The sequence below is a fragment of the Piliocolobus tephrosceles genome, chromosome 12, assembly GCF_002776525.5.
Source record: "Piliocolobus tephrosceles isolate RC106 chromosome 12, ASM277652v3, whole genome shotgun sequence".
Taxonomy (NCBI): domain Eukaryota; kingdom Metazoa; phylum Chordata; class Mammalia; order Primates; family Cercopithecidae; genus Piliocolobus; species Piliocolobus tephrosceles.
The window spans coordinates 68,052,480-68,068,091 of NC_045445.1; the positions used below are offsets into that span (position 1 = coordinate 68,052,480).

The 15,612-nt window shown below is 36.1% G+C and overlaps 1 protein-coding gene across 3 annotated transcripts in view; it reads left to right on the forward strand.

Moving 5' to 3' along the window:
• The window catches only part of CHM (CHM Rab escort protein), a 196,837-nt gene that overhangs the window by 176,234 nt on the left and 4,991 nt on the right, over window positions 1-15,612 (forward strand). For 2 of the 3 annotated variants that reach the window (XM_023202350.1, XM_023202352.1), the window contains exons 13-14: window positions 2,798-2,896; window positions 8,807-8,967. In XM_023202350.1, coding sequence (XP_023058118.1) covers window positions 2,798-2,896; window positions 8,807-8,967 — 260 coding nt within the window. The remainder of the gene's footprint in view (window positions 1-2,797; window positions 2,897-8,806; window positions 8,968-15,612) is intronic. The other variant, XM_023202351.1, reaches the window with a different exon arrangement.

The following is a 15,612-nucleotide window of genomic DNA, read 5'->3' on the forward strand; positions in this document are numbered from 1 at the left end:
AACATGGCACATGTATACATATGTAACAAACCTGCCAGTTGTGCCACTGTACAAGTTAAGCTAAAAGCACAAGGAAAAAAAAAAAAAAAAAGTCCTCTTGTATCCTCACACACATCCCCGTTTGAATGCTGCTGACTTAAGTGACTGACTCTGCCTTCTGCAGGATAGAATCACATAATATAATTTAGTGACTAAGGGCAGACACTCTGCAGGGAGACCATATGGGCTTCAGTTCCAGCTCTGAGTCCCAACTCTTCCTTGTGCTAATTGCATAACTTTAGGAAATTTGTGTAACCCCCATCCCTCTGTTGTGTCATCTGTAAAATGAGAATAACAGTTTGCTGTTGCACAGGTAAAGTGAAATAATACTTGTAACATGCTATATATGCTCGTAATATGCTGTAATACTTGTAACATAATAGTGTCTGACACATGCATGTTAGTTGTACAGTCAACTCTAGATATTCTTTTATATGTATTTTGAGAATTTTATAGATATATCTTAATGTGTTTATAAGCATTTCTCAGACAGATTTAAATAATTTGAGATTACCAACTGGTACTTCCCTTTCCTCTTTCCTGGTAAATCAGATAATTTCGCACATTTTATACAAGAAACTAATCAGAATTTCCCCATGAATATGTACACATAGATCTATTGGTATAGGAATGCATATCTATTTAAGCACAAGAAGACTTAATGTTTGTCTGTGACAGTGAGACAAATTATAATTAACAAACATTTATTGAATACCCACTCTAAGTAAAAGTTGTATTTAACAAAAAGGAGAAAAATCGACTCTAAAGCTTGCCCCTGCAAAGGACTTACAAGATATATTAAGATTAATAAACAAATGTTGAGAATCATTGAATTTTAAAAATAGCACAATCAACAATCTCTGATTTGAAGAGAACCAAAATGAATTCAGTGATCTGTACTAGAAGGTGACCTACGTAGCAGGAAAAGTAGGAAGGGTAAGGGGAAAAAATAGTTATTCATACCTTAAATTTGTATTAATAGATCAATTAACAATGTAGCCTCTAAGCAAAGTCAAGGTGTAGGGATTCAAATTCAGCTTATTAATGTCTTTGTAAGAATTGTTATAAAACTCATTAATCATGAGATGATAATCTTACACTTCACTACTAGACATTCTTCCTAGCATAACCTGAACTCTCTGTTATGTTGGTAAGAAATATAATGATATACTAACTTAAGTGTATCTCTTTAAAATATATGTCCTGTTTAACAGAACCAATAGTTTAGCCATTAAGATATTTTTCAAAATATACTTACTTATATCCAGGTTCATCTTCTTTTTCCCTACTAAACATAAACCAACAGAAAACTGGAAAATTGAGAACTTTGGCATGAGCATTTGTATTTCACGAGATTTTGAAATAAGAGACAGGATAGGTTCTCTCATATGGATGGCTGACCTTCGTAATTGCGTACCCTGTTTAATTCAGTAATTATCTAGGAGGGTCAAATTCTCATCCCCACTAATGCTATACGGCATTTTAAAAAAGTTAACCAAAATAATTTTTGTTATGATGCTCATTATATCTTTGGAAATAATTAGTACCATACATCCTACAGTATCCCAGAACCAATGAGAATCATTGTTAAATTCATGTAAAAATAATGCTTAAATAAGGTAGACCTATTATTAGGCCTTGAGTAATTCAGGAACCATCCTAAAATATCACTTCCTTTGGTGCACCTGGGAGGGAAAAAGCTACAAAATTTGATTTTAGTTCCATGGTTATTAGAGTCCCTCAATGTATGCTTAGATATATTTTAGAATAGTTGAATATGGAATAAATTTTGATAATGCAAATCTTATTCTGATGTTGGCTTTCATGATAAAATTTGAACTGTCTTCCTGGAGTTTAAAAAAAGAAATTCTACTAGTCTGAAATAAACTCTTGGAAAAGAAGTGGGTGTATCTTTCTCCCCCTACTAATATAGTGGGAGGAGAAATTTCTCGGTACTTACTGTTCTCTAATATATTCTTTCTGCCATTATTGTATCTCATCCTAAATAACAGGACCATAAGAACTTCTTTCATTTGGAGATCCCCTTACTCCTTTATTGCAAAACACGGAACTCTTTGTTCTTTCTTCACCTTTTGTGCATAGGCCTGTAGGAGTTTTAACGGAGTTAGGCCAGAATATTTTACTTCCGTGAAGGGCCTTTTTTGTACATGATTTTCTCTAACATAAACATTCTGCAAGGTTCAGGCCCCATAACTCTGTAAATGCAAAAGGAAAGTAATTTGAAAATCCTGAAAATATTATAGACCGTTTTAACCTATGCCGTTTTATGTGCTTTCAAGTATATGTGATTGTAACTAAGTCAGCAGTGTTCACCCAAAAGGTTTTTAGAGAACCCTGTAATTCGTAGATGATGTGTTGTTAACTTATCAGCAAACATGTATAAACGGATTTTTCTGTCTGCAGTGTATGAAGTGTGTTCTCTTAGGTAAATATATACCTCATTTTCAGCCTTTCTTTACCCAGTTAATCTTTAGGAATGTCATAAGTTATAACAAGCTCTTTTCTGTGAATAAATGATTGTCTAAGATTTTCTACTCTGTTTTATCAAATTAACATCAACTGGTACTTCTTGGGTACTTGTTGGGTACTTCTTTTAGCTGTTAGTTAACATATGTTGTAGCTACCATGACTTACTCAGCTTTCTATTATCCATAATACCAGCTTCATGCCTTAAGTATGAGTAAAATAGATACGTGATGAGAAGGAACTCAAACTTTTTTTTTTTTTTTTTTAACAGATTTGGTTCATTTGACTTGCACATCTTCTAAAACAGCAAGAGAAGATTTAGAACCAGTTGTGCAGAAGTTGTTTATTCCATATACTGAAATGGAGATAGGTAAGAAAAATAATTGACTCATGATGGAAAGGTAATGTAACCATCATAATTTTCTTAGATATATCATGAAAGTTTCTGCAACCTGAACTGAAATGTGATGTATTTAACAACAATTCACATGTGTTGGTAAGGTGGTTAAGCATAGTGTCTGCCTAAACATGTAGGAAAATGTTCACTCTACAATGTTAAAGGAAATATATACATCATACACACACACAAAAAAAGCATAATTAAGCACAAAAATATACATTTATATTTATAGTTACACAGAAAAAGGATTGTTAGAAAATTTTGGTGGAATTATGGGCCATTTTCCTTATAATTTTCTTTAGTTTACAAGTGTTGTACAGAAAGCATATATTCCTTTTTCAGAAAAATGTATCTTCCTTTAAGGAAAAAAGATTCAAGTAATAGATTAAAATATTAATTGGCAGATGTAGAAATCCTTTCCTATCTAATAGTCTTTTTTTTTTTTTTTTTTTTTTCCTTTTGAGACAGAGTCTCACTCTGTCGCCCAGGTTGGAGTGCAGTGGCATGATCTCGGCTCACTGCAGCCTCCACCTCCCAGGTTCAAGCAATTCTCCTGCCTCAGCCTCCTGAGTAGCTGGGACTACAGGCGAGTGCCACCACACCCAGCTGATTTTTGTATTTGTAGTAGAGACGGGTTTTCCTGTGTTGGCCAGGATGGTCTGGAACTCTTGACCTCAGGTGATCCACCCACCTCGGCCTCCCAAAGTTCTGGAATTACAGGCGCGAGCCACTGCATCCGGCCCCTAATAGTCTTTTAATACATAATGTGCTAGTGATTTAATAAATATTTAACTCCCAAAACTGTACGTGCTACTTATTCATAGGGAAAACACATCTTAAAATTTTCCCCCTATATAATAGGGTAGCACTTGCAGCTGTGAATGGAGAAAATATGGCATATTTTCCGTGTAAATGATAAAAGAAGCCTTTTATCATTTTTAGAACATTTCCATCACCCCCAAAAGAAACGTCATACCAATTAGTGATCACCTCCTATTTGCCCCCAATTTCCTTCAGCCCTAGGTAACCTACTGACCCACTTCCTGCTTATCCTAGACATTTCATGTGTATATACTATTGAATTACTATATAGTTGACCAAGTTGGTTTGAATTTTCTTTTATATGACGTGAGGGCGATTTTTATTATAGGATTTGCATGTGCACTTGAATCTTGATCATTTTCTTCCATTGATTTATATGTCTTTATTTGCATGTCACTTTTGCTTATGCAACCATTTATTTACTCATACATATTCTGTTTCCTTGCAGCTCATTTCCTATGTGGGTTGCTTATTTTCTTAATGCAGAGATAGTGCATAGAGGGAGGTTTATTTACATAAGAAGACAAACTGTTCTGTTCTTTAGTTTTTTTTAAATTTTATGGGTACATACTAGCTGTGTATATTTATTGGGTACATGAGATATATTGATACAGGCATACAATGTGGAGTAATCACATCATGGTAAATGGGATACCCATCACTTTAAGCATTTATCATTTCTCAGTGTTACGGTCATTCTAGTTATACTCTTTTAGTTACTTTAAAGTTCACTGTAAATGGCTGTACTCACTCTGTTGTGCTATCAAATGCTAGATCTTATTCATTCTGTTTATGTTTTGCACCCTTTAACCATCCCCACTTTTCCCTCTCCCTTCTCCATTCATTACCCATCCCAGCCTCTGATAACCATCATCGTACACTCTATCTCCATGAATTACATTGTTTTAATTTTTAGCTCCCACAAATGAGTGAAAACACATTAAGTTTGTCTTTCTATGCCTGCCTTATTTCACTTAACATAATGAACCTGTTACGTTCTCAGGGGCTAATATCAATTATGTTTTTTGGGAGCTATCCAAATAAAGTATTTGAAAACTTCACTTTAGTTTGGGAGTTAATTTACAAATTAAATTGTTTTAGTTATAATTTATTAATTTGTAAATTGCTTATATGTTTTCTTTATTGGAAAGTATCATGTAAGTGTTTGGATTATTAAAAATTTGATTGCCAAGGTAAAACACATGATAATATTCCTAAATCTAATATGGAGTCATAGTTTTTTCTTTTGGCTTTAATTACAACTATACTTTGTGTAGAAACCCTGACTTTCTTAATTATTTCTGAAATTTTAAATAATTATTATGTTGTAACTTCATTGTGTGATAGTCTTAATGCACTAAATATGAATCATATCATTACTCTTCACTTTTTAAATGCATTTAATTTTCTTTAAAAAAATATCCAGCTGGGGGATATTACATGTTCATTACTTAGCATCCTCTATCCATTTTAGATTTTTAAACATTAATCTTAATAGTTAAAGTGATCCCATTTTGAAATGATGTATTGTTTAGAACCTGAGAGGAATTCTTTGGTAAGAACTATGTGCTCAGAGGGGTCCTCAGGTGCACTGAGGCACTGAAAAGCTACTTTTCACTGACACATGGGCCTTTTTATCATCAGGATGAGGTAGTGGTCATATTTTAATTAAAATGTCAGAACAAATACTGTTGGAGTTATTGAAAATGAATCACCAGATAAAGTGAGCACTGGGCCATGGCAGGTCAAAGAGGCAAAGTCACCTGGAGAAGAGAACTCAATTCATTTTCCTGCCTAAATGAGGAAGAAGGAACTTTATGAGCAATATGAACTTTTAATACTTTAAAGCACATTCTTCTCTGTAGCAGAAGCCCCTATTTTCACAGATTGATGGCTTTTAGTATTATGTTTTGATTATTTGACATTCATGTAATACCTTATGCTTTACTGCATTGTAAATATTGTAGTTTAAAACGTGTACCAAATGAATAACATTATTTGGGCTTATTTTCTTTTTGTTTGTATTTGAATTCTACATTCTCTGTGCTTCATAATCCTCGGTGAAAGTCAGCCTAGTCACCTTTTAGAAAAAAAATCTGTATTATAGCCACCCTAGTACGTGTGAAGTAGTATCTCATTGTAGTCTTGCTTTGCTTCTCCCCCAATGATTAGTGATATTCAACATCTTTGCAAGAGCTTATTGGCCATCTGTCTATCTTCTCTGGAGAAATATCTATTCATTGCCTTTGCACATTTATTATCATCATTATTATTATTATACTTTAAGTTCTAGGGTACATGTGCACAATGTGCAGGTTTGTTACATATGTATATATGTGCCCCTATGACAGTCTCCACCACTCTGCCCGTCGGTATTACCAACATAGTTTACTCTATCCCTAAACATGGCATGCGACTGTAGACACCATTTCTTGCTTTGTTGTTGTTGTCGTGCTATAGTTGCTTTTCTTCTACCTACCCTATTCTACACTTACTCCAGTTTAATTTGCCCAACATCCTATTCTAAATTGCCTATTACATCTTTAGTCCTTCTTACTATCAAATTGAATGAAATGAGCTACTGCAGAAAACCAGTTCTACCACCGGCAACTTGTGATGCACTCCTAGCCAAAGCTCAGCAACTTTAATATTTTTTGACAGTTCTGCACTTCAGAACTGCGTGTTATTTTTCCAGGTATCTCTTTGCCTTCCAGCTGACCTCAAAGAAAGATGAAGCAATTATATATCTCTTTAAGGTTTTAAGGTCAAAGCCTGATAATGCCCTTGTATCCAGAGCATTTATCTTCAGTCTGTGTCAGTTTTTCACCTTCCTCATGGTTTCTTTTCAAAGTTTCCACCTCTATGAAATTAGTTTAAATCTATTGGATTATTCATTTCCTCCAGCTTTTATTAAGTGAAGTGTTCCTTTGAGTTGGATCTTTAATGAGATACAAGATAAGCTCTCCTAGTATATGCTTAGAAATGGGCTGGGCAATATTAAAGACTTTCCAGACCTTAGCCCACTTGTTAGCAGTGCTCCCCAAGTCTGTTATACCAAATCATAGGAGATACATTTAAGTACCTTCCCATAAGATTTGTGTGACTAAACTCACTAATCAGTTTACTAAGAGCCATATGGTGTTAGCTATAAAATATGAATTTCTTATGTTCCTTTATTTTGTCAATAGATTTAGCCACCTAATATGTTCCTACATGATTTAGTGATACCTTAGACGACTCATAGATCTTGGCACAAGAAAGGGGCAGCTTGGGAGATCACTTCTTCCACTCAGAGTTTCTTCTTCCTATTCTACTAATAATTATGGATTATTCAGGATGAACTAGGAAAATAACTTATTTGGTATTCTTATAGTGGAGATACTGTAAATTAAATATAATAAAATCCTGTTTATCCTGATGTGGGAAATAGGGCTTTCTTGTTAATTGAATACTGCAATTAGGTAAAAATTTCTCTACATTGATTACCAATTAAATAATAGTTATTAATGAGATAATTATGCCTTTAGCATTTTCTTTATTATTCATGAGGTGCTTCATGATCTTGGGCAATCTTCATAAACATTCATTATTATTTTTGTACAAAATTTGAACTTTTGTTCAGATTCAAGCTAAAGAAAACTCTCTAGTCAATGAATGTATCCACAGCAATATTTTATGTTTTCAAACAAAGAAAATCTAATTATAACAATTTTAAAGAGGAGAGGCAAATAAATGATTATCATATTAGCAAGAAATAGGCTTTATGCATTGAGATGAATAACGTTGGACCTTTTTACAAGCATATCGTACTTTGATCATACCTGAAAATACAATATCATCAATTCAGAAATTATTTACTGAGCATCTCTCATGTGCTAAGCCCTATATTAGGGAACCAAAAACAAGGGAGGAGAGTAAGAACTAAGTCTACTTCATGTGTGTATCTCCAGCTCCTAGCTCAGTGCCTAACACGCGTAATAGACACCTGCTCTTAAATGAGAGAACATGTGCTCAAAATGGCATTCACTGTTATGACTTCATTTTTGATATTTGTTGGTTGTCATTAATTTTTTTTTTTTTTTGAGACGGAGTCTTGCTCTGTCGCCCGGGCTGGAGTGCAGTGGCCGGATCTCAGCTCACTGCAAGCTCCGCCTCCCAGGTGTAAGCCATTCTCCTGCCTCAGCCTCCTGAGTAGCTGGGACTACAGGCACCAGCCACCTCGCCCGGCTAGCTTTTTGTGTTTTTTAGTAGAGACGGGGTTTCACCGTGTTAGCCAGGATGGTCTCGAACTCCTGACCTCGTGATCCGCCCGTCTCGGCCTCCCAAAGTGCTGGGATTACAGGCTTGAGCCACCACGCCCGGCAGGTTGTCATTAATTTTTTAATCCAATAAGACAAAGCATTAGGATGTGAGTTAGGACAACAAAGTTTTAATCCTATATTTACTATTTTTGTAATAATAACTTTATCGATATATCATTCATATACCGTATGATCCACCCTTTTGAAGTATACAATTCAGTGTTGCTTAGTATATTTATAGAATTGTCCAAACATCACCACCGTCAGTTTTAGAACATTTCCATCACCCCCAAAAGAAACGTCATACCAATTAGTGATCACCTCCCATTTGCCCCCAATTTCCTTCAGCCCTAGGTAACCTACTGACCCACTTCCTGCTTATCCTAGACATTTCATGTGTATATACTATTGAATTACTATATAGTTTACCAAGTTGGTTTGTCCATTTGAAGCATAAGGAAATCAATTTATGTTGTCTTCTGTCTTTATAGGGAAAATTTAAGCATGAATGTGATCATAAACCCTTTGACACTAGTGAGAGGTAATAGAAGTCCAAAGGAGCACAATTGGAGTAAAATCTAATTAACTTACTCATCAAAATAGAGTGTGTAGATGCAAGTTTACTGATTGTTTACATACAAAGCTCTGATTTACTACAATGTCTGGTCATGGCTTAATCGGTAATAGGCTACGCAGTGTAGTAATTGACAAGCATATTGTGTTTTAGAATGTAAATAAAATTTATTTATATGTTTAGAAAATGAACAAGTAGAAAAGCCAAGAATTCTGTGGGCTCTTTACTTCAATATGAGAGATTCGTCAGACATCAGCAGGAGCTGTTATAAAGATTTACCATCCAACGTTTATGTCTGCTCTGGCCCAGATTGTGGTTTAGGAAATGATAATGCAGTCAAACAGGTAAGGCTGTTGATGTTTCTCAGTTTTGTATTAGGATGTTGGTGTGGTTGGGAAATATTTTTTCCTCTGGGAAGAGAGCAAAGTCTAGAAAAGCATCTCTCAATACCATTTCTGTAATTTGCCCTAAAAATTTTTTCTATGTAGCTTCTACAAAGCTACTTTAAATATACTTTAAATACAGGATCAGGTGTTTTCACTTTCTTGAATAAAATGTTGACTTACAGAGATTTTTTATGAGTTCCCTTGTGGGAATAAGGATAGAAGATGCTAAAAATACATATTCATAAATAAGAATTTATAATGCCAGTATTCTAAAGAAACATTGTTTCTGATTTAAACAGTTGAACCATTGGTATATTATTTTGAAATACATAAATTATTTTTCTTGATAAACAGTCATTTCAAGAAGGTTGTAACTACTAAGTCATATAAAATTAATTTTATAGTAGTCTTAATGCATTTTTTTAATCATAGAAAAGAAGTTATAGCGTAGTTTTACATAGTTAACATGATTCCATTAATGTTTTGACACCAGTTCATGTCCCAAGAGCTACCATTACTGATGCTGAGGTCTATTGTAAAGTAAGGTGGAAGTTTGTGATAGCCATCCTGGTCAGGGCTATGAAGAGGCACAGACTGATACAAGCTGCTAAAAGTGAGCCATGATTCCATTAAGCTGAATATTGATATGTATATATAAATATATTTCTTTGCCCTGGACAGGACGAAAAAAACAGAAAATATTTTTTGAGATACATTTCTAAATTTTTCACAGGCAGAACTGGCACATCTGTCCATTAAGTCAGTAAATGGGTAATTTAACATCATTCTAAGACCACAGATGGAACTTTCATTCCCACCAGTGGCAAGGATCTTATAGTAGCAAATGCCCTGGTTGAGCCTGTAATCTAATTTTGAGTCGTGGTAGCAAAGCTATGTCTATCATGAGGATACAAACATCTGCAGTTTTTTTCTAGAATTCTTGTTTATTTTCTTCAGTGACTGATGGTGATCCTGGATAATCATATTCAGCCAGTGACACCACACAAAAGCAGGAAGTCACATCCATCTCTCATCCATCATTCATTCTGTTAATTTAGTAAGAACCCAAGATGGCTGAAGATCTGCATTGATAGCTTGAAATGATCAAGTCATTTTTACTTTGATGTTCTAATTTTTTGCAAGTAGAATTTGCCAACAAGTTTTTAGCAAGGTAGCTTAGGTCATTTTTATCCCTGAATGAACTTTAATATTTTTTAACCAAAAAAATTTAAGTAAGGGCTTATAATACAAGTACTAATGTATTCTAAACATCCGAACTGCATGCTAGAAGATTATAATTGATGGATAATTTTATCATGAGGTCATTTGCTTCTCAAGAAGATGATCTTCAGAGGTAACATACTGTAACAGTAGAAAACAGTATAGTGCTAATTTTGGTACTAATTAATATATGCTATTAAATGTAAGCAGTTTTAAATTTGTTGTATAGCTTTTAATCTCATCAATTTTGGGGGAAATATTATGATGCCTACTTTTAAAGAGCATTGACAATATTTATAAATAGCTTGTGTATTCAGATAAACTGCATGCTAATTCCTGTGTATCAGCCTGTAATTATGTCAATCACTAATTGGCGATTTCTGGTTATTGGTATTTTCCAAATGAAGATTATCCATAAAGGCTCTCAGAATATCACCTAGACTTTGCTTATGTAGACAACACAAGCCCATGCAGATTTCTTTATTTTTAAAAAACAAATGAAATACTTCATTTTACCAGTTGGCAACGTGACATCTTTTCTTATTTGTAAAATGTATAGAGGTTGAGTAATGTAAACTTGACACTTTTGTGTTCATAGGGAACTATTTGTGATTTGAAGATGCACCAAAAACATAAATTGATATGTCTTTAATACCCACAAGTTCAAATTGTTTGCTCCTGGCCTCCAAGACATTCCCTATTGTCACCACAAAACCAACCTAAGTGATAGTTGCGATTCTTTCTGTGACTTGCTCATTTTTGTATTTTATGTTGCTTCAGGTTTGTTTTTATTTTTCTGAAACTGACATCTGAGATATCTCTTTTTCTTGGCAGATGTTGTGTACCATTTACCCAAACATACTGCAGTTCCATAGTCCTCATTCCCAAGGCATTGATGGCTCACTCCTTCAGGAGCCCCACCCTCTAGTAGATGTCACTACTATGGGAATAAGAATAAATAGTACCATACTCTTTGTATTTTACTTCAAGTATAAAATGAGTTAAATTGGCTGATGTTGGGCTGGGCTGGCAACTTAACTTCCATTTAGAACATGGTTTTATGGACAGATTAGCCAGTCACTTATGACGTTTGATACACAGCCCATTATTAAGTTGAGAGCTAGCTTTATAGATTGGACTATCAGGTTGTTCACATACTGTAGTGCCGTTTGTTTTCTCATGCCTTTGAGAGAGAGAGGGCAATTTTAGATGTCGTATTTTCCGTAGCTGCCATTCATTTGAGCACTTTCTATGTGTCAGATTCTATCCTTGGCATCTCATATATATTATCTTATTTGGTCCTCAGAACAATCTTGCAAGATAAGTATTTGTGATATCCCCATTTATAGATAAGGAAGCTATGTCCTAAAGGGGCTAAATAACTTGTCCAGAGGACACATAGCTAGTAAGTTCTTGAGCCAAGAATTAAACTCAACTCTTTTGGATCCCAGTGCTTGTACACTCACCCAGTGAGTGTTATATGCTACTTTCAGCTAATGAGTAGGCATACATCCTAAAAACATTAAAGTACTATATTAATGAAATGTTTATTTTTGTTTTGTGTTGATGTATGTTAACTAAACTTAGAAATATTTTAAATAATTCACTTTGTTCTCTCCGTACATCCCAGGGTGAGCACACCAAGTTACAATGTAATTAGCACTTTCCAATTTTTTAACCACCTGAAATTTTTAACCCTTGGAGCTAACTTCTGGCTTAAAGGTGAAGAGGATGAAAAGTTGCCAATTAACTATTCTGTGCTTAGAACTAGGTTTATTTGGCAAACAAAATGCAGCAGACCAAGAAGCATTAGATACACTTTCCAGAGCATGGCAGTTGACCCTAAGAGGTTCCAGCAGTTAGAGAGAGGAGAGATTTGGGAAGGACTGGAGTCCGGCTGTAGGAAATTGGCATCAACAAGGGCCAGGGTAGATGGGCTAAAGGTGGGAGTTTCATAAGCAGATAGAACACAAGGAAGAGTGGTGTGACAACTGGCAACTGGTGCTAATCTTAGGAGGCGGGTGGTGCATGACAAGATGTATGGAAGCATATGGTGTGGGATCCAGCCACAGAGACTGGAGTTAAGGGTAAAAGCTATTCTGTGGGAAGGAGGCAAAAGGGAGACAAGATGTCAAACACAGAGGAATTGGCATAGAAGTAAAAGAATTCATAGTAATTATTATTAATTTTATACTTAATATTTGTATTAAATGTCACTGACATTCTATTTTATGCCAAGACACTAAGGATCCAGAGTTGACTAAAAGTATTTGTCATTCTGGAGGAATCACTGTCAGGTAAAGGAGAAAAGCGTGTAAACAAATGACAGGGTAGTGTAGTATATGTACTAGTACATCCAAAGTCTAGAAATAATATAGAGGAGCAATGAGCTCAATCTAGGAGTCGGAGAACCTTACAGAGAGGGGTATAATAGATGAGTAGTAATTCTCCATCTAAATCAAAGACAGTAGAATTGAAACATTCTGGGTGTAAAGAATAACATTGGTACCAGCCCAGGATGTAAAGAATAAGTATCGTAGTGTATTGTTTCATACAAATAAACAGGTATTAGTAAATCAAGAAGTCTGAGAGATGCAGGCTAGATGAAGTGGTATATGATAAGATCAGAGAAGGTAGGCCTGAAGGGTTTTATTTTCTATAGTAGGGATCTTGGATTTTATCCTATTGGTGATGGGGAGTCATTGAAGAATTTTAAGCCAAAATTGAATAAACAATTTTATTTTCCATAGACCCATCTGAGGGTGGCATGGAGATGGATTATATGGGGGGACTCTAGAGGCAAGGAGACCAGTCCAATTCCGAGGCTATTGTAGTTGTCTGGTTGAAAGATGGTGCATGTCTGGGCTATGTCAGTGGGGAAGGAGCAGATGAAGTTAAGAGATAGAAGATAAAATTGATAGAATTTGATGATTGTTTGCATGCCAAGTGTAAAAGGGAGGGAGAACTTTTACAGATAGTAAAGATAAAGATGTAAGACAAAAAAGACCATTAGGGGAATGGAACTATGAGGTAATGGCTTTGTCTGACCTAGATCCTGCTTCGACAGGGGCTGTGTTTCTAGCAAAGGAGTATGGTGAGTTCCCGGGATGGAGAGCAAAGATAGGCATCTGTAATGTTTAATTTCCAAATAGCCACAATAAAAAATGCAGTTAGCTATAGTTACCATGCTGTACATTAGATCCCCAGAACTTATAACTGAAAGTTCATACCCTTAAACCAACAGCTCTTCACTCCCCAGCCCCTGGCAACCACCCTCAACTTTTCTAGATTCTACATATAAGTGAGATCATATGATATTTTTCTTTCTGTGCTTGGCTTATTTCACTTAGCATAATGTCCTCCGGGTTCATTCTTCTTGTCATAAATGACAGGATTCTTCAATTCAAATTTGACAAGAGAGCAGATTTTAAGTATTCTCACTAGAAACACACACACACACACACACACAGTGGTAATTATTGGTAGTGATGGACGTGTTAACTTAATTGTGGTAATCATTACACAGTGTATATCAAATGACCTTGTACACCTTGAATATAAATAATTTTTGTCAATTAAGTATTTAAAAACTTCAAAGAAATTGTCTATAGCAATTGGCGTGTCCAAAAACATACCCTTGAAGTTTTTTTATTCTGTTACCCTGTCATACTAGTAAGTTCAGCTTAAATCTTGACATTTTTACTTATGTTATTATTAGTAATAATGAAAATAGCTACCATATATGTTGGCTTAATCTCTGATATTTTATAGATAAGGAAGCCAAAGCTCAGAAATTGAGTAAGCATTCCCCAAATCACATAGCTGCTAAATCGTAGAGCCAGTATTTGTACTGAGGCTATCTTTTCAAAACTCATGTGCTTAAACAAGTGCTGTAGTCCTTAAAGTCCAGGAAATGGGAATTATATCAGAAAGCAAATAGTTGAACAAACAGTGAAGCATCTTCTTCATTTGAACAGTGGCTTGTTAAAATTGCTATATGCTAAATTAGACTATACCAGTATCACATATAGGCTTGTATTAGTCTGTCCTCACACTGCTATAAAGATACTATCTGAGACTGTGTAATTTATAAACAAAAGAGGTTTAATTGACTGACAGTTCCCTCATAGCTGGGGACGCCTAAGGAAATGTAAAATCATGTGGAAGGCAAAGGGGAAGCAAAGCATGTCTTACATGGCGGCAGGAAAGAGAAAGCGAAGAGGGAACTGCCAAACACTTTTAAACCATCAGATCTTGTGAGAAGTCACTATCACAAGAACAGCATGGGGAAAACTGCCCCCATAATCCATTCACCTCCCACCAGTCCCTCCGTAATACTTGTGGATTACAATTGCAAATGAGATTTGGGTGGGGACACAGAGCCAAACCATATCATTCTGCCCTTGACCTTCCCAAATCTCAGGTCCTTTTCACATTTCAAAACCAATCATCCCTTCCCAACAGCCCTCCAAAGTCTTAAAACTCATTGCAGCATTAACTCAAAAGTCTATGTCCAAAGTCTGATCTGAGACAAGTCAAGTCCCTTCTGCCTATGAACCTGTAAAATCAAAAGCAAGTTAGTTACTTCCAAGATACAATGGAGTATAGGCATTGGGTAAATGTCCCCATTCCAAATGGGAGAAATTGGACAAAACAAAGGGGCCATAGGCCCCATGCAAGTCCAAAACCCAGCCAGGCAGTCATTCAATCTTAAAACTCCAAAATCTCCTTTGACTCCAAGTCTCACATCCAGGCCATGCCGATACAAGGGCTAGATGCCCACAGCCTTGGGCAGTTCCAACCCTCTGGCTCTGCAGGTCATAGGCACTGTGCCTGCTTTCACAGGCTGGCATTAAGTGCCTGTGACTTTTCCAGGTGCATGGGGCAAGCTGTCAGTGGATCTACCATTCTGGGGTCTAGAGGACAGTGACCATCTTCTTACAGCTCCACTAAACAGTTCCCTAGTGGTGACTCTTTGTGGGGGCTCCAAGCCCACATTTCCCTTCAGCACTGCCCTAGCAGAGGTTCTCCATGAGGGCTCTACCCCTGCAGCAGACTTCTGCCTGGCCATCTAGACGTTTCCTAACATCCTCTGAAATCTATGCAGAGGCTCCCAAACTTCAGCTCTTGTCTTTTGTGCACCCTCAGGCCCAACATCACATGGACGCTGGCAACGCTTGGGGCTTGCACCCTCTGAAGCAACAGCTCAAGCTGTACCTTTATTCCTTTTAGCCATGGCTGGAGCTGGAGCAGCTGAGATGTAGGCTATCATGTTCCAGGGCTGCACAGGGCAGTGGGGCCCACCCAGCCCATGAAACCGTTTTTCCTCCTAGGGAAGATCTCTGACATGCCCTGGAGACATTTTCCCCATTGTCTTGTCTA